General features: G+C 39.8%; 2 protein-coding genes across 7 annotated transcripts in view; one reads left to right on the plus strand and one right to left on the minus strand.

Moving 5' to 3' along the window:
- The window catches only part of SNX5 (sorting nexin 5), a 28,645-nt gene extending 28,283 nt beyond the window's left edge, over positions 1-362 (minus strand). For 2 of the 4 annotated variants that reach the window (XR_006606300.1, XM_004754179.2), the window contains exon 1: positions 223-360. The gene's annotated coding sequence lies outside the window, so the exon portion shown is untranslated. Of the gene's footprint in view, positions 1-222 lie in introns of all 4 variants that reach the window. The other 2 variants (XM_004754180.2, XM_004754181.3) reach the window with 2 other exon arrangements.
- On the plus strand, positions 268-17,061 carry MGME1 (mitochondrial genome maintenance exonuclease 1). Of its 3 annotated transcripts, none has more exons than XM_013057075.2 (5): positions 268-403; positions 1,331-1,910; positions 4,706-4,922; positions 15,395-15,527; positions 15,912-17,061. In XM_013057075.2, exons 2-5 carry the CDS (start codon positions 1,397-1,399, stop codon positions 16,071-16,073), a joined length of 1,026 nt encoding a protein of 341 aa, XP_012912529.1. In that variant the 5' UTR covers positions 268-403; positions 1,331-1,396; the 3' UTR covers positions 16,074-17,061. The 3 variants fall into 3 exon arrangements, with proteins under 3 accessions (XP_012912529.1, XP_012912527.1, XP_012912530.1); XM_013057073.2 differs by lacking the exon at positions 268-403 and adding an exon at positions 440-645; XM_013057076.2 differs by lacking the exon at positions 268-403 and adding an exon at positions 778-1,237.
- Positions 17,062-17,349: the final 288 nt, after the last annotated feature.

The following is a 17,349-nucleotide window of genomic DNA, read 5'->3' on the forward strand; positions in this document are numbered from 1 at the left end:
AAGCTGGGCCGCCGCCGCCTCCGGGGCGCCTCTCAGGGGCGGCCGCGGCCCCGCCTCCGCCAGCCTCCCTGCCCGACGGCGGCTGGAGGCCTCCAGATTCCGCCACCATCCCAGCAGCCCCGGGGAAGGCCAGCAGCGCGACACGTGCTCCCCCAGGGCGGCCTCCCCCGTCCCCGCTGCCGTCCATCTTGGAGCCGGGCAAAAAAGCTACGCGTGGCCTACCCTCGCTCCGGGCCACGCGGAAACCGCCAACCGCAGGGCCGCGACAAGGACTCGGAGCAACGTGAACGCTCTCAGCAATGCGCGTCTCAAGAAAGCCCGCGCTCTCGCGCGGGGCAATTTATTACTCAGCCAGAGTTCAAGATGGCGACGGGCTGTGACGTACACAAGATATCGTGAGAGCGTAAGGCGCGATTTGACAGAACGCGCGCTAACTCCGGAGGGGAGGGACTCCTCAAGGATCGCGGGAGTGTCTACGGCGGTGAAGGAGAGGCTAGCGGCAAGGCGTCAGCGCCGCGGGGCAGGCGGGGACCGCCGCCCCTTAGGCGGGGCCTAACTCGATCTCTGAGCGCGGGACCGGGGAAAGTACGGGTCTGGAGAGGTTGTGGGCGCGTTGGAAGTTGAGTGAAGTCTGGTGCTTCTGAGGTACCTTTCCTGGCCGAGAGCTGGTTACTGTTTAAGCTGTTTCTTCCCTAATCCTGATTCCCACAGCAGAGGCCCCAGCCGTCCGGTCCACATGTAGGACCCTGGTTCCACATGCAGGGCGTGGTTCCAAATGTAGGGCGGAGCGGAAGGCCCCAGTCTTGGGATCACGATGATGGGCCCCGCTGACCACTGCTTACCCGCGCTTTCCTGCTGGGACCGTTCAGAAGCTCAGTTTCCGAGTCTGTAAAACCGTGTCGCAGAAGTAACCACCTTAAAGCGTGCGAGAGTTTAGTGAGAAGTCTTCTCCTGGAATACTTAGCAAGCAGGGAGCCTGGTATCTAGGGATCAGCGGTTCACCTTGACCGTCGTGGCCGCTATGGGACGGACGGGCTGTAGCATTCTCTTTTTCTCTATGTCTCACAGGCCTCCCTTCTTAGGTGTCCCGATTCTTCGGATTGAATATTAGCGACGTCTTGCCCCCAAGCTGTACTATTTCACATTTAACAAGTACTGGTCGTTCTGCCTATTAACGAGAGTCTTTCTTTGGAAATAGCATTGTCCAGACATGTCGGAAAAGCTTAATGGAATGCAGGTTAACGTGCCTTACCGTACTGATGCAGCTTCCATTTTAGCCGTTCAAATATTTAATGCATGTGGTATCTAACTCCACTTTTCTCTTTAATAGGAGTGCAAAGATAAAAGGCCCTCAACATTGCCAATAGACTAGAGGGAAGTGAGAAAGCATCTAAAGATGAAGGCGTTTCAGACCATCTGCAGGCAGCTTAGAAGTTCAAAGAGGTTTTCTCTAGAACCAACCGCCCATGTGGATTTCTCCACTTCCTCTTACTCATGCAGCCGGAAGAAAAAAGTGAACCCTTATAAAGAAGTGGACCAAGGAAAGTACTCTGATTTAGTACAATCTGTCTTGTCATCCAGAGGCCTTGCTCAGACTCCAGAATCATTGTTTGAGGAAGATAATTTACTTTATGGACCTGTGAGTAAGTGTAAGCCCCCTAAGCAAGATGAAGAAGCAAGAGTTCCACGAAACTGGTGTCCTCTCTTCAATCCAGAGAAAAGCATAAAACCAAACGCAACAAGTACTCCTACAGTTCCTTTGAAAATCCCTTTGCAAAGAAATACAGCACGTAGTGTGACCAAGATCCTTCAGCAGACCATGACATCAGAACAACTTTTCTACTTGGAGAGGTGGAAACAGCGGATGATTCTGGAACTGGGAGAGGATGGCTTTGCAGAATATTCTTCAAGTAATTTTCTCAATCCTGGTTCTGTATGGTTACTGTGTTTTCTAGACTATAGAGCACCAGTGTCGAAAGAGTGAGGGTGTTTTTGACCTGAACTAGTGAGGTGCTGCTTTCAAATGATAAGTAGCATTAAATAGCACTTAATCTGAATTAACTCAATCATTAACAACCCTATGCAGAATATATACTATTATTCTCATTTCAGATGAAATGAAACTGAAGCACAGAGAGCAAGTAGTTTGACTAAATGATTTAGAAAATTCTTTTATAAGCTACGAACTTAAGTATTAAAGTTGCCTGTTTTCTTTGATTAAGGAAAACAGTCACCTGATAATGGAATTCTACTTGTTTGCTAGGCAGTCTCTTCAGAATGCGGTGACTGCCCCTGGCTCTACTTATCCTCATTGACGTGTAAATTTAAAGACAGGGAGTAAACCAGAGCACACGATTTGTGTTTAGATTTTGGTAAAGTGAAATAATCTGATGCTCTTGTTTAGTAACTGAGAACAAATAAACTTAAGCTTTCAGCTCCTAATACTAACTTCTTGGGTGAGGAGAATAGCTTCCTTAAAACAGGTTTCATTCGAAAGAAAGGTGAAAGCCCATTGGCACAGGTGAATTAGCTGGTCCCATCAGAGTGATATAGTTGTCTTTTATTAAAGCTAGGTTTTTTTGGTTGATCATTCCTTAGCCCATGCTTCCCTGAAAGCAGTACGTATACCCCTTGTGGCTGGTAGAGAGCACTTTTAATTTCGAGAGTAATGCACTAATTTTGTGGCACCTTAGAAAAAACTGTGTGGGTAACACATTAAATATGCCGCATACGTTAAGTATATAGACAGCACCTGCATATGTCAAAAAATGGTCAAGGTCCTCATCCTTTAGAACATTCCTCAGCTCTGGTGGGGGAGGAATATATGCAGGAGCTAACTGCCTTTAGGTAATAAGTAACAATCACTATCTATTTTTTGCTTTCTAAGCAAGCAGCATAAAATGAAATCTAATGTCATCTTAATTTTCATATTTTGTACTACTAGGATTTAGACTTGACATTGTTTCCTCATGGGAAGTTGTTTTTGATTTTCCTTGAACCTGGAATATCATAGTTTGTGGGGATGCTGAAATCACAGATAAGTAAAGGCAGAAAGCTGCTAGGAGTTTGGGAACCTAGGACTTTGTAGCCCTTGGCACAAAGTAAAAAAGTACTCTGGAGGCCTTGATAAAGGAAAGGAATTTCTGTTGGGAATGTGAAGGTGCTTCACTATCCCAAGCAGAAGTAAAACAATGGTTGTTTTCCATATAATTCACTTTGTAGATCTATTACTCTGACGAGTTTCTCAGGATCAATTTTAAGAAACAGGCAGAATCACTTTTTTTTCATAAGGGGCAATCACATGAGGTTTAGGGCCATGCTCCCCCCTACCTATAAAGAAGGGAAGAAAAGAAAGAAAAAGCATGTCATAGCCCACTAAATTGATTAATGGGTCAGGAGAAGGAGTTTTTTAAAACACGGTCTTGGTAAATTCTTTTCCCCCTGCATTGAAATTACCTTACTAGATCAGATTTTCCTAATTTTCTATGGGTCTGTCTCCATGCATATATATTTCCTACTCTAATCCCTAATTTTGCCTTCCTCATTCTGTTGTATGATGGACTGGAATTGAACATGGACTCTGGTGCCAGGCTGCTAGTCTGCCTTTTTGCTTTGGGGCAAAGCATTGTGTAAGCCTCATTCATTAAACTGGGAGTCATGATTGTTACCTTGCTGGGTTGTTGTGTTTGAAAGTTAAATAATATTTTTAAAGCACCAGGGTCACTTCTTAGCACAATGCCTTCCCTTTGTTTCCTTCTCTTGTCAAGGATGAAGTGAATATGTACAATTTCTTGGATTTATTTGTATTTTCTTAACTTAAAAATGTATGAGGATATACAGATACCAAATCATTATGTTGAATGCCTGAAATGAATACAGCCTTATATGTCAATTACATATCTAATTTTTCTTAAGCATATGAGGAAAAATTTCAGGATAGAGCAACTGTCTTAACCTGTTTTAGTCCCCCCAAAAAGTGCAGAAGAGTGTTACATATATCCTCTTACCCCCAAGCCCCAAAACGTGCAGTTTGTTTTTAATTTGTATGTGACTTGATTTTTATTCCTTGCCATTCATTAGGCCTGTTAGTGAAAGGATTCCCCCACTATGTTCATTAATTTGGTGTTGGTTGTAAAAAGAACTGTGAACAGAAGCACAGTTCCTTAACTTTCTAATAATTATTTCTCATAATCAGTTAAGTTACTAAAACGGATGCTTAAATTCATAATATGATAAACTAGGTGTTGCCCTAGATCTTCAACTGTAGCTTTGGCCTAATTCTACTAGAAATTATTTTGATTCTCTTTATTGTTCTAACTATTTTAAGTCCCTTTACTCTTTTTTTAAGATTTTATTTATTTATTTGACAGAGATCACAAGTAGGCAGACAGGCAGGCAGAGAGAGAGGGGGAAGCAGGCTCCCCGCCGAGCAGAGAGCCTGATGTGGGGCTTGATCCCAGGACCCTGAGATCAGGACCTGAGCTGAAGCCAGAGACCCAACCCACTGAGCCACCCAGACGCCTCTTAAGTCCCTTTACTTTTCAAAGTACATTCTTAGATTTCAGAAGAGGCTAAAATGTGGTATCTTAGCAGTTGTCACTTAAAGGTAATTCATATAATTTCTAATTTTATTGTTCAGAGGTTTTTAAGTATTTGTTTTTTAGACTTTGTTCTTGTTTGTTTTTTCCCCCAATTTTCTTTTCAGACATATTTTTACAAGGGAAACGGTTCCATAAAGCCTTGGAAAGCATACTTGCACCTGAGGGGGACTTGAAGGAAAGAGAAGAAAATCTCGAATCTGGATATATTGAAAGTGTCCAGCATATCTTGAAAGATGTCAGTGGAGTGCGAGCTCTTGAAAGCGCTGTTCAACATGAGACCCTAAAGTATGTAGGTCTACTGGACTGTGTGGCTGAATATCAGTAAGTATTAGATTTTTTTTCTATCAAAGTGTGGAGATAAAGTAATGCAGGGTGGAACAGATGATGCCTGTCAAACACTATTTTTTCCTCTGAACTCCTGTTTCAAGGTACAGCCCTGTGAAGTTAAAAACCTCTATGATACATAAAAGAATTGGGAATGGGGCAGGAGATAAGAGACACATGGGGAAGAGCCTCATAATTCTTGTAAATTTGTGTTCCAGAATCAGTGTTTGGTAGAAAAAAGGTAAAATTTTTCCATATCCAGCATGTTCCTCCTTCCCTACTCCCAAGCAAGCTGCTAACCACTAGATCCAATTTGATGGGGCACCCAAGTGGTGGGCTCAGTCTATTAAGCGTCCAACTCTTGATTTTGACTCTTATCTCAGGGTCATGAGATTGAGCACTGGGTTGGGTGTGTGCTGAGTGTGGAGTCAGCTTAAGACTTTTCTTCCTCTCCCTCTGCTCCCACCCATCCCCCTGCAACTCATGCACATGCTCTCTTACTCTTTCTCTCTCTCTAAAATAAATAGCTTAAAAAAAAAGATCCAGTTTGATTCCTGCATTTTCTTTCCCTTTTCCCTAAAAATAGCACCTTGATCTGTTAGCCCTGAAAATCATTTCTTTTCCTGGCTTCCAGGTGGTAGTTGACATGGGTAGGGACTCTGAACTTACTAAAGCTTTCTGTGGTTTTTAAATTGTTGCTATGTTACTGTTTTTCCCACTAATTCCAGATTCCAAGGGGAGATGTAACCTGCAGATACCCTATTCCAAAAAATATATATATATATATATGGGCTATACACCAGGATAGGTAAAAATCTGTGAGTGTAACTCTTGGAACTCTAGTCAAAATTTAAATTTTAAAAAAATTGACAGAATATTCATTAGTCTGGAAATTGTTCAGGGCACCTAACAGTTTTATGCCATAACTGCCTTGTATCTGAGAAGAACCCTGTGTGCCTAGAAATTTAATAGGCTATTTTTTGTTGCCTTTTAGATTAACCAAGGTAGCCATAGGCAGTTCTACCTAAGGCTTTCAAGAAGTTCCTGACACTGAGGGAGCCTGGGTGGCTCAGTTGCTTGGGTGTCTGCCTTCAGCTCAGGTCATGATCCCAGAGCCCCTGATCAAGTCCTGAGTTGGGCTCCCTGCTTAGCAGGGAATCTGCTTCTCCCTCTGACCATCCCCTCACTTGTGCTTTCTCTCTCTCTCTCTTAGATAAATAAAATCTTTAAAACAAAAACCAAAAAAAACCACAACAAAATCAAAAAAAGAAGTTCCTAACACCAGACACTTCACAGTGCTGTCCACAGTACTGATGATTGTTTTCTGCTCTTCAAGTGGAAAGGATCAACATTGAGAATATGTCCATTGAATATTTTTGGAAATTAAGGTTTCAAAAATTTTTAAAACATTTTTAATAGGTAATATATGTAGTTAACCCACGCTACTAAAAGTAAGTCTCCCATTTCCACTTTTTCTTTTAAAAAGGTTTTAATGTGGTAAAATATTTATTACCATTAAATACATGCAAGATGTTGTACAACCGTCAATACCATCCATCTCCAGGACATGTCATCTTATAAAACTGAAATTCTGTGCCCATTAAACAGTGATTACTATACTCTCCCCTGCTTTCAGCCCCTGGCAACCACCATTCTACTTTCGGTCTCTGTAAATTTAACTACTCTTTGGTACCTCATGTGAGTAAAATCAAAGTATTTGTCTTTCTTTGACTGACTAATCTTTATCCTTGTGCTTTGATGCACAATTTTTAGAGCTTTTCCTGTAAGCCAATTGGTGTATTTTGTTGTTGTTGCCTGTGCCTTTGGTGTCACATTCAGTAAAATCACCACCAAATCCAGTGTCATTAAGCTTGGGTCCTATGTTTTCTTCTGAGTTTTATGTAGTTTTAAGTATTCCCTTTAAGTCAGGGATCCATTTTGAGTTAAAATTTTTATCTGGTGTTAGGTAAGAGTCCAACTTTATTCTTTTGTGTGTGGATGTCCAGTTTCCCCAGTACCATTTGTTAAAAAGACGGTCCTTTCCTCATTGAATAGATGTGGTGCCTTTGTCAAAAATCTTGTGATGGTGTATGTGAGGGTTTCTGGGCTTTCTATTCATTTCCATCAGTCTATGCATCTGTCTTTATACAAGTACCATACTATTTTAATTACTATAGCTTTGTAGTAAGCTTTGAAATTAACAAGTGAGAGTCCTCCAGGTTTGCTTGGTTTTTTGTTTTTTTTGTTTTTTTGTTTTTGTTTTTTCAGGGTTATTTTGGCTTTTCAGAGTCCCTTTTAGATTCCATGTGGATTTTAAGATTGGTTTCAATTTGTGCAAAATCATCATTGAGATTTTTATAGATTGTATTAAATATGCAGATCACTTGGGGTAATATGAACATCTTAAAAATATTACATCTAATCTGTGAATATGGGGCATGTTTTCATTTAGGTCTTTTAAGTTTTTTTAAATTTTTCATTTTTTTCAACAGTCATTTGCAGTTTTCATTGTGCAAGTCTAAAGTCTCCTTGGTTAATCCCCAAGTATTTTGTTCATTTTGATGTTATATGGAATTGTTTTTGTAATTTCCTTTCCATATTGTTCATTGTTTATGTATAGAAATGCACTGGACTTGTGTGTTGACTTTGTATCCTGCTACTTTGGTGAATTTATTTATATAGTCCTACCAGTTTTTGTGTGTATTCTTTAGAATTTTTTTTTAAGATTTTTTATTTATTTATTTGACAGACAGAGATCACAAGTAGGCAGAGAGGCAGGCAGAGAGAGAAGAGGAAGCAGGCTCCCTGATGTGGGGCAGAGAGCCGGATGTGGGGCTTGATCCCAGGACTCTGGGATCATGACCTGAGCTGAAGGCAGAGGCTTTAACCCACTGAGCCACCCAGGCGCCCCTATTCTTTAGAATTTTTAACATAAAAGATCATTCATCTGTAAACAGAGATAATTTTACTTCTTCCTTTCCAGCTTGGTTGCTTTTTTATTTCTTTGTTTTACCTAATTGCCCTGGCTAGAACATCCAGATCTGTTAAATAGAAGTGATGAAAGCAGGCAGCCTTGCCTTGTTCCTGATCTTAGAGGAAAACCTTACAGTCTTTCACCATTGAGTATGCTGTGGGCTTTTCATATGTATATGGCTTTTATTATATTGAGGTAGTTTTTTTCTATCCCTAGCATTTTGAGTATTTTTTTCATAAAGGGTATTTCATTTTGTCAGATGGTTTTTCTTCATCAGTTAAGATGATCAAATGGTTTCCTTCATTCTATTAATAAGGCATATAACATTGGTGGATTTTTGTGTTTAACCATTCTTGCATTCCAGGAATAAAGCCCACTTTGTGATGCTGTATGATTCTTTTAATAAGTGCTGAATTTTATTTGCTACTATTTTGTAGAGGATTTTTACAACTTTGTTCGTAAGGATTATTCTGTAGTTTTCTTGTAGTGCCTTTGTCTGGCTTTGGTATCAGGGTAATACTGTATTCATAGAGTGAATTACAAAGTTCCCTACTTTACAATTTATTTGGGAAAGATTTAGCGTTGGTATTAGTTATGTAAATGTTTGATGGGATTCATCCATATGAAATCATCAGGTCTAGAGCTGTTAGTTGCCAGGAGATTTTTGATTACTGATAAAATCTCCTTTCTAATTATAGAGCTGTTCATTTATTCTATTTCTTCATGATATAGTCCTCATAGGTTTTGTGTTTATTTTCACTGATTTTTTTTCCTATTGATTTTCTATTCTGAAATTCATTTGTCTTTAATCTCTTTTATTTTCTTCTATAAGTTTTGGGTTTACTTTGTTTTTTTGGTTCCTTAAGTTGTAAGGTTAGGATGTTGATTTGATTCTTCGTTGTTTCTTTTTTTTCTTAGATTTTTTAAATTTTATTTATTTATTTGACAGAGATCACAAGTAGGCAGAGGGGCAGGCAGAGAGAGGAGGAAGCAGAGAGCCCAACTCAGGACCTTGAGACCATGATCTGAGCTGAAGGCAGAGGCTTTAATCCATTGAGCCACCCAGGCGCCCCTCATTTTTTATTAATATAAGTATTTATTGTTGTATAGCTTCCCTAACACTGTTTTCACTGTGTCCCATAAATTTTGGTATGCTGTGTTCTCATTTATATTCACCTCTAAGTATCTTCTGATTTCCCCTGTGACTTCTTTGGTTGGTTATGTTAATTTCCACAAATTTATGATTTTTTACTCAAGTTCTACTTCTTTTACTGATTTCTAACTTCATCTTGTAATTGGAGAAGATGCTTTGTGTGACATCTATCTGTTTAAATATGTTGAGACTTAATTTATGGCCTAGTATATGGATTGTGGTTGAAAAGGTGTGTATTCTGTTGTTGGGTAGAGACTACTGTATATCTGTTAGATCTAGTTGGTTTATTGTGTTGTTATAAGTCCTTTATTTTCTTACTTCCTACTGTCTGGTTCTATCCATTATTGAAAATTGGTATCGAAGTTCTCCTACTATTATTATTGAAGTGAATTTCTGGGGCACCTGGCTGGCTTTCTTGGAAGAGCATGTGACTTTTTATCTCCAGGTCAGACCCTCATATTGGGTATAGGGATTACGTAAATAAATAAAAGTTAAAAAAGAACTGTATTTCTCCCTTCAATTTTGTCAGGTTTTGCTTTATGTTATTTTGCTAACCTGTTACTAGGTGTGTAAATGTATATAATTGTTATACTTCTTGATGTATTGAACCTTTTATTAATATATAATATCTTTCTTTGTCTCATTTTTTTCAATTTAAAGATTATTTCTTCTGTTAGAGCCACCTTTGCTCTCTTTTGGTTTTTATTTGCATGGAATATCTTCTCTGTCTTTTCACATTCAGCCTATTTGTGTCTTGGGGTCTATGGTGAGTCTCTTGTAGATAGCATATAGTTGAATCCTGTGTTTCAGCCATCCTGCCAATCTCTGTCTTTTGATTAGAGAATTTAATCCATTTACATTTAAACTAGTTACTGATAAGGAGATACTTTTGTCATTTTGTTACCTATTTTCTATAGGCATGATATCTTTTTTGTCTCATTTCCTGTATGTTTCTGTCTTTCGTGTTCTTTTTTTTTTTTTTTTTTTTTTTTTTTTAGTTTATTTTGAGAGAGAGACAGAGTGAGAGAGAAGGTCAGAGGGAGAAGCAGACTCCCCATGGAGCTGGGAGCCCGATATGGGACTCGATCCTAGGGCTCTGGGACCATGAACTGAGCCGAAGGCAGTTGCTTAACCAACTGAGCCACCCAGGTGCCCCTCTGTTTCTTTTTTGTAGTGAAACATTTCAATTCTTTTTTTATTCCCTTTTGTGTATATCTATAGCTATTGTCCTTGTGCTTACCATGGGGATTGCCTTTAACATCCCAGTTATAACACTCTAATTTAAATTTGTACCGTCCTCAATGACATATAGAAACTATTCCTTTAAACAACTCTGTCCCTACTTTTCCCTTTTAGTTGTTGTCATAAAATTGTCTTTATATATTATGTGCCCCAAAACATAAACTAATAATTTTTTTAGGTTTATTCATCTCTTTAATTATGTAGAAAAAAACCCACTCACCTATCCATGGGGCTCTCCCTCTTTGCTGCATGCAGTCTCTGGCACCTGAGGTGCATGGCTCATTGGCAGCAACAGGATACTACTGATACTACTGACAGGTTAAGGGTAAGGGTTAGAAAGGCAGTCAGCATAGTTTCAAAAGTATCTTGGACTATGTCTAACTCAGGGTTTTACAGAAATAGCAAGAATTTACTGAATCCAATAGAGTGGGTAGTATTGTGGATTTACAAGTATAAGGAGATGTGGCTGGAGTAACTGAGACAAAAGGAAATGGCCAACGTGGAGCATGAATAAAAACCAGCTCTGATGGGGCAAGAAATGATGGAGAGACTCAAGTCAGAGGAGCTCCTGTTTCAGCAGCAACAGCTAATATTCTAGCTGGAGTTGGAAATGCAAGAAAAAGACAGGAGATTAGGAGAACTGCAGAGAGCTCAAGAACAACTAGAGAAGGAGATGAGTGGAGCGCCTAGATGGCTCAGTTTGTTAAGTATCCACATTCAACTCAGGTCATGATATCAGGGTCCTAGGATTGAGCCCCACATCAACCTCCCTGCTTCTCAGGGGAGTCTGCTGCTCCCTCTCCCTCTGTCCCACCCCCCCATGCTCATGCTCACGCTCTCTCTGTCTCAAATAAATAAAATCTTTTAGAAAAAAAGAAAGAAAGAAAGGAGATGAGAATGAGTAGAAAATAACAGTGAAGGGGCACCTGGGTGGCTTGGTGGGTTAAAGCCTCTGCCTTTGGCTCAGGTCATGATCCCAGGGTCCTGGGATCCAGACCCGCATCGTGCTCTCTGCTCTTCAGGGAGCCTGCTTCCTCCTCTCTCTCTGCCTGCCTCTCTGCCTACTTGTCATCTTTATCTGTCAAATAAATAAATAAAATCTTAAAAAAAAAAAAGAGAAAGAAAATAACAGATAATTCCCATCAGGAGGATACAGCAGCAGTCTTAGGCAAAACACTAGTTGAAATCAGTGCTCTGTATAGGGCAGCTCACTTGAGCAGAGTGAAAGAACATGATGAACCAGTGCTATCTGATGTTTCACAAAACATTGATCAAGATTTGTATGATCAATCAACCTAAGAGCAATATTTTTTTCTGCTTGTTTCAAGGTTTAAAAAAAACTGTAGAAAACAAAAAGTGGAGTTACAAATCATTGTTACAAGAGTGCTTACTTTTTTTTTTTTTTAAGATTTTATTTATTTGACAGAGAACGAACAGGGGGAGCGAGCAGGGGGAGCAGCAGGCAGAGGAAGAAGCAAACTCCCTGAGAACCAGGAAGCCGGATGTGGGACTCGATCCCAGGACCCTGAGATCATGACCTGAGCCATAGGCAGACACTTAACTGACTGAGCCACCCAGACACCCATATTCATTGTTTTTGTTTGGGGTTTTGTTATTGTTCTCATAGGCTATCTCTGTGTTAAGATCAGCCGGAAGTATAAACTCAAGGTCTTCTCAAGTCTTTCTGGGCCTGTGCCCTTCCCTGGACATACACAGTCACTTTCTTTTTCTTGTCGGTGCTGTAGTCTTTAGTATCTTAATTCCCAAATAAGGGAAAAAGAGAAAAATGAAAGGTTGGGAAAAGTGGGCGTTGGCCCTTTAAGTCCTCTATAAGTAATTTGGCTAGAGGAAGAGGGGCTTGTAGCAGTGGGGGGAGGTGCAGTAACAATGGCCATCCTGTTCATCTATACCTCTGAACTGGAGCAGCAGTCAGTGATGAGAGCACAGATCCCTGACATTTGGAGGATGAGGCCCTTTTTGTCTGCTCTTATTCCCACAAGCTGTGTATGTGCTCCTCCAGGATCATGTGCACAGCTGCCTGCCCCTTGAGAAGGGGTGGGAGGAATGGGTAGTTGGTAAGAGCTGAAATTGACCAAAATTAACCAGAGTTTACCATCCAAGGCTTCAGTAGGCTCTAGATTTCCAATAATTATATCAAGCAGATTCTGCCATTGCAGTTGTTGTCTAGGTGGGCCTACATATTTCAGGTGCTTCCTACTCTTCCATTTTCCCAGAATCCTCCACCCCTACTCTGATTTTAAGTTCTTGTGATCTTGGGGCACCTGGATGGCTCAGTCTGTTAGGCACTGAACTCTTGATTTTGGCTCAGGTCTTCATCTCAGGGTAGTGAGATCAAGCCTGTTCGGTTCTCTCCCTCTCTCTCTCTTCCTTTCCACTCCCTCCCTCCCTCCTTCCCTAAAAATAAAGTTCTTATGGTCTTGAAGTACTTTATGACTATATGTTACAATCATTTGTCTCCACTCCCACTTATTAACACAAAGTGCCAAACCCTGCTTTATTTCATTTTGAAACTATTTTAGAGATCTTTCCTTATTAGTTTATGTAGATCTGCAACATCCTTTTCTCTTTTAAAATTTTCCACCACTCAAAATTAATTTAACATAGTCACATCTGCTTCCGATTTTTTTTAATATACCATAAACTAAGCTCACATCACCTATAACCACATCTTCCCTCCTCTCACAGTCCCCTTGCCAAAGACAATCACTATGTCCTAGGCTACTTCCTATACTACTTAACACACCCACAAGACTAACACCGTTTAATGCATGTGTAAGACACTGCCAGTCTACTTTCCACATACATACACAGCACTGTATAGGATACATATACAGAATACCATGTATTGTTACCTACATGTCTATAAGAGTCACAGTATATAGAAATTTCTACATGCATAGTATCACAAAGCTGGGAAGATATTTGGCCCTGGAGCCAGGCTGGCTAAGTCTGGTTTCTAGCTTTTCATCTTAACCTTAAGCTAGTTAGCCTTTCTGTACTGTTTGTTCATCTCTAAAATAAGACAAATAAAAGGACTTACCTCATAGAGTTCTTAAAGAGATTAAATGAGATATTCTCTGTATAGTACTTAAAATGCAAACTACTGGATAGATGTTAGTCTGGTGATTTTGATCTTCTCTCTTTAACTGTTATTTGGTATTCCTTTGTATTAATGAACCATATCTATTTCCCTCTGGGGAACATTCAGGTTATTTCTGGTTTTCCACAATTACAAACTGCAGCAGTGTACATATCTCCTTGTATATGGCTGTGAGGTTCACTTGTTGGTTCGGTGGATCTTATGTACAGTTTGGATAAATTCAGTTGATCTGAAGTAGGCCTGGATATGAATACTTATATTTTCCAGACTCTTGTCACTTGCACCTGGGATATCAACCTATTGCTCTCCAATGCATACTGAAAAGGACAGTTGCTGGATTAAAGGGAACAAGCATTTTCAGTTGTCCCAGGTGTGAGTGTGCTTATCTGTATACACCTTCAATGACACCATATAGGTGCTGTTTATCAACATTGTCTCTCGTGGTTTCAGTCAGTATTTCACTTAACTTAGGCTGAGCATCTTTTCATTTGTTGTGAACTGTAACTGTCTTAGTGCAATTTTAATTTGGGTTTATACTACTAAAAATCTCTTTTACACATTATTTAGTTCTGTAAATTATAGTATGTTGCAAGAAATGGTGGTCCATATCAAAAATCTTTATTTTAGGTATTTTGATTTATTCCAGGTTGAGAGCTGTGAAGCCCCCTGGGGATACTGGGGCCCTCTCTTCATTTTCATAGATTATATTGGTTTTGTAATATTGCAGAGACAGTAAAGCTACCTCTAGCCCTGCACTGTCCAAAAGACTACCCACTAGCACATACAACAATTAGATACTTGAGTGTGGCCAATCTAAAATGAGGTATGCTGTGAATATATAAAATAGACTTCAGTGATATACTACAGAAAAGAATGTGATGTATCCCATTAATAACTTCTTAACATTACATAATGAAATGATAATATTTTGAGTATGTTGGGTTAAATAAAATATTAAAATTTCACCTGTTTTCTTTTTTGATGTGGTTACTAGAAAATTTGAAATAACATATATAGCTTGCATTTTATATCTTTTAGACAGTGCTACTCTAGGCTGACTTTATAAATACCTTGCATAAGTTCTAGAACTATGGTGGCAGGTGGGTAACATGCATACTTTGTACAAAAACTCCCTCTAAACTGCTGGTTTTGAAACTGAAGTTCATGAAAGACAGAATGAACAGATAGTCACCAGTTATCAGTCTGCTCACCCTGTGATCCTTCTGATATCCGCACTAGGCAAATATAAACCCCACTGGGAGAGGGGTAATGGGGAGGAATATACTGGTTATTTGACTTTATTTTAAAGTGGCAAGAATTTTTTTTATCTTTCCCAATACCCCTAATAGTAAGACACCCTACCCTATATGTAAACTTTCAAGGCAGGGACCAAGTTTTCTTATTTGTATTTCCACATATAATCAGTGCCTATTAAATGCTTATGGATTTGAACTCCAGCTTTGGTTCCTAGCAAGAGAATTTCTGAAGCACCATGATGCTTTTGTCCTTTATGATGGGGATTGCTACTGATCTCTTGTGGTTCATCCTGATAAATACTTGAATTAAGATCCAACTAAGATAGTGATAGACATAGTTTCAGTTCCCATGTCAACTGTTAAACAAGGCCATGGAGGTCCAAAGGACTTTTGAGACAGTTTAGAAACTGGAACTATGGGAAAGTTCCCCAGCACTCCTGCATGGATCTGCACCTGTAATTCTTGCTGGTGTGCTTCCAGAAGCATTTCCCATCATATCCCTGACAGGCCCATTACTGACCTGAATATAGGACTCAGGAAAGAGAACATCACACTTCTCCAATCCTCAGGAGTAAAGCTCAGAGGAGCTAGCTGTCTTTTTGGAAAGTGGAGAATAGAAGCAAGAGTCATTGAGTGGTAATTAGTAAACCATACCTAAGAAGAGGCATAAGGTTTCTCAGTTTGAACTATTACTTACGAAGACTTCCTTTTCTTTCTCTTTAGGGGCAAGCTGTGTGTGATTGATTGGAAGACATCGGAGAAACCGAAACCTTACATTCGAAATACATTTGACAACCCGCTGCAGGTTGTGGCTTATGTTGGTGCCATAAATAATGATGCCAACTATAGCTTTCAGGTTGGGACACTGAGCCTGTACTTACATAAAGCCTTGCTCGATGCTTATCCATGGCTACTTAACTCCTCGTGATTTTTATTCTGTTTGTGTCCCATTGTTCACTTTGTTCCTTGTCCTTCTACCACCTTAAAAAGCACGTCCCCTGTTCTGAGCTTTCTGTCATTGTTAATAGTGCTTTAGTGCTTACAGTCCATTCCTCAATATCTTACTTGTCATCTTTGTGTTCTTATGTATCCTGGCATAATCTTTCACCAAACCCTCTTAGAAACAGGAGTTATTACTGTAGATTGTTTTATTCTGAGTTTGCCCTAGAGCAAAAAGGAAATGAACCTCAACTCTGGTCCTACTGTATAAATGTTGGAACTGCCCTGTGTTTCTTCCTAGGTTCAGTGTGGCTTAATCGTGGTGGCCTACAAAGATGGATCCCCTGCTCATCCACATTTCATGGACACTGAGCTCTGTTCGCAGTACTGGGCCAAGTGGCTTCTTCGACTAGAAGAATATACAAAGAAGGAAAAGAACCAGAATGTTCAGAAACCAGATTAAGGGACAGAATGATGTCTGGGAACATTCAGTGGTTCCTCACAATCTGGGAAGATCTATTGCCGCTTAAGGTAGAGATGCCACAGGATCTGAAAGTGGAAGTATTTGTTGAAATCTATAACAACCAAAAAGATCAAAAAAACAGAGAAATTTAGATGTTAAGGGTTGGACTTGAGCACATAAAAGAAGCACAAGTAAGCATGGTCTATCATTTACCTAGAAAAGCAAAGCAGGATTCTCACCATGTTGGTGGCTCTTGGACTCCTCTCTATAACCTGTTCCTGAGAAGGATGTCCAGTCCTTGAATTGAGATTGGAGGGCTTGAGGCTTGGCATGCAAGAAGTTCCCCAGGTACCCCAGGAGGAAAAGGGTCACAAGCGCCCAGCTATGTGTGGAGGGAGAAATCGCATCGGCCCACTCCTACTGCTAATGTGAGTTCCTAAAACTAGTTTTATATATTGAGGTTTTCTGTATATTTCACTTGGGGGAAAAAAACTTCCATTTAACATTTTTCAAAAAAATTTATTTTTTTTCATATAAATGTGATTCCTTAGCCTCAGGTAAAACATTGCTCTCTGGAAAGATGGAGCATTTTTCACATGGTTGACAATCCCACTTAACATACCAGTGAATAACCCTTAGGAGTAGCCAGACCCCAGTCTGAGCTTTGTAATTATGGATATTTTAGTAGCTCTGTTCTGGTTTGAGTCGATGAACCATGTACATAAAGAAAAAGTATCATTTGTGAGATTCTTCAGCTATGGAGAACAGTAATTTTTGTGTGTTTGATAAGTAATAAAAAGTATTAGTTGTCACTGGGATCGGGAAACTTAATAAATAAATGCCCACTATAGCTTTGGGGGAAGGGTCCCTGTTTTATGGAATGGGATAGCATTTAAGTTATATTTGTGGTCTTAAAATAGTAGGGTGCTATAGTTTTTTCTTTAATTGGCCATTAATTATAAGAAATAAAATATAACGAGTAAAGTAATGAGGCTCTTGTTTCAGTTTCTGTTTACTTAGATTAGTGTGTTTATAGAGTAATTTCATAAACCTGGAAATTGTTTAGATTTTGTATTTAGAAGTTCAGAATTCAGCTTTGCCACGGGCCTAGTAGCTTTGGTGTGAATTCTGTGTAAGTACATACAGGAAGGAGGCATCCTCTGCGATCGCCACCTGGCAAGGAAAGTAAGCTTCAGATACGAGGAAGGAGGATTGCAGGGGAACTTTCACTCATACACACCTCTGCATTCTCTTCAAGCAGCAGACATTCACGTAG

Source organism: Mustela putorius, unplaced genomic scaffold (genome assembly GCF_011764305.1).
Source record: "Mustela putorius furo isolate JIRA1106 unplaced genomic scaffold, ASM1176430v1.1 tig00000253_pilon_pilon_pilon, whole genome shotgun sequence".
In the NCBI taxonomy this organism is placed as follows: Eukaryota; Metazoa; Chordata; class Mammalia; order Carnivora; family Mustelidae; genus Mustela; species Mustela putorius.

Coding starts and splice junctions, on each gene's coding strand:
- MGME1 (XM_013057075.2), top strand. CDS start 1,397: ATGAAGGCGTTTCAGACCATCTGCAGGCAGCTTAGAAGTTCAAAGAGG. Junction 1,911..4,705: donor CTTTGCAGAATATTCTTCAA/GTAATTTTCTCA, acceptor TTTTCTTTTCAG/ACATATTTTTACAAGGGAAA. Junction 15,528..15,911: donor ATGCCAACTATAGCTTTCAG/GTTGGGACACTG, acceptor GTTTCTTCCTAG/GTTCAGTGTGGCTTAATCGT.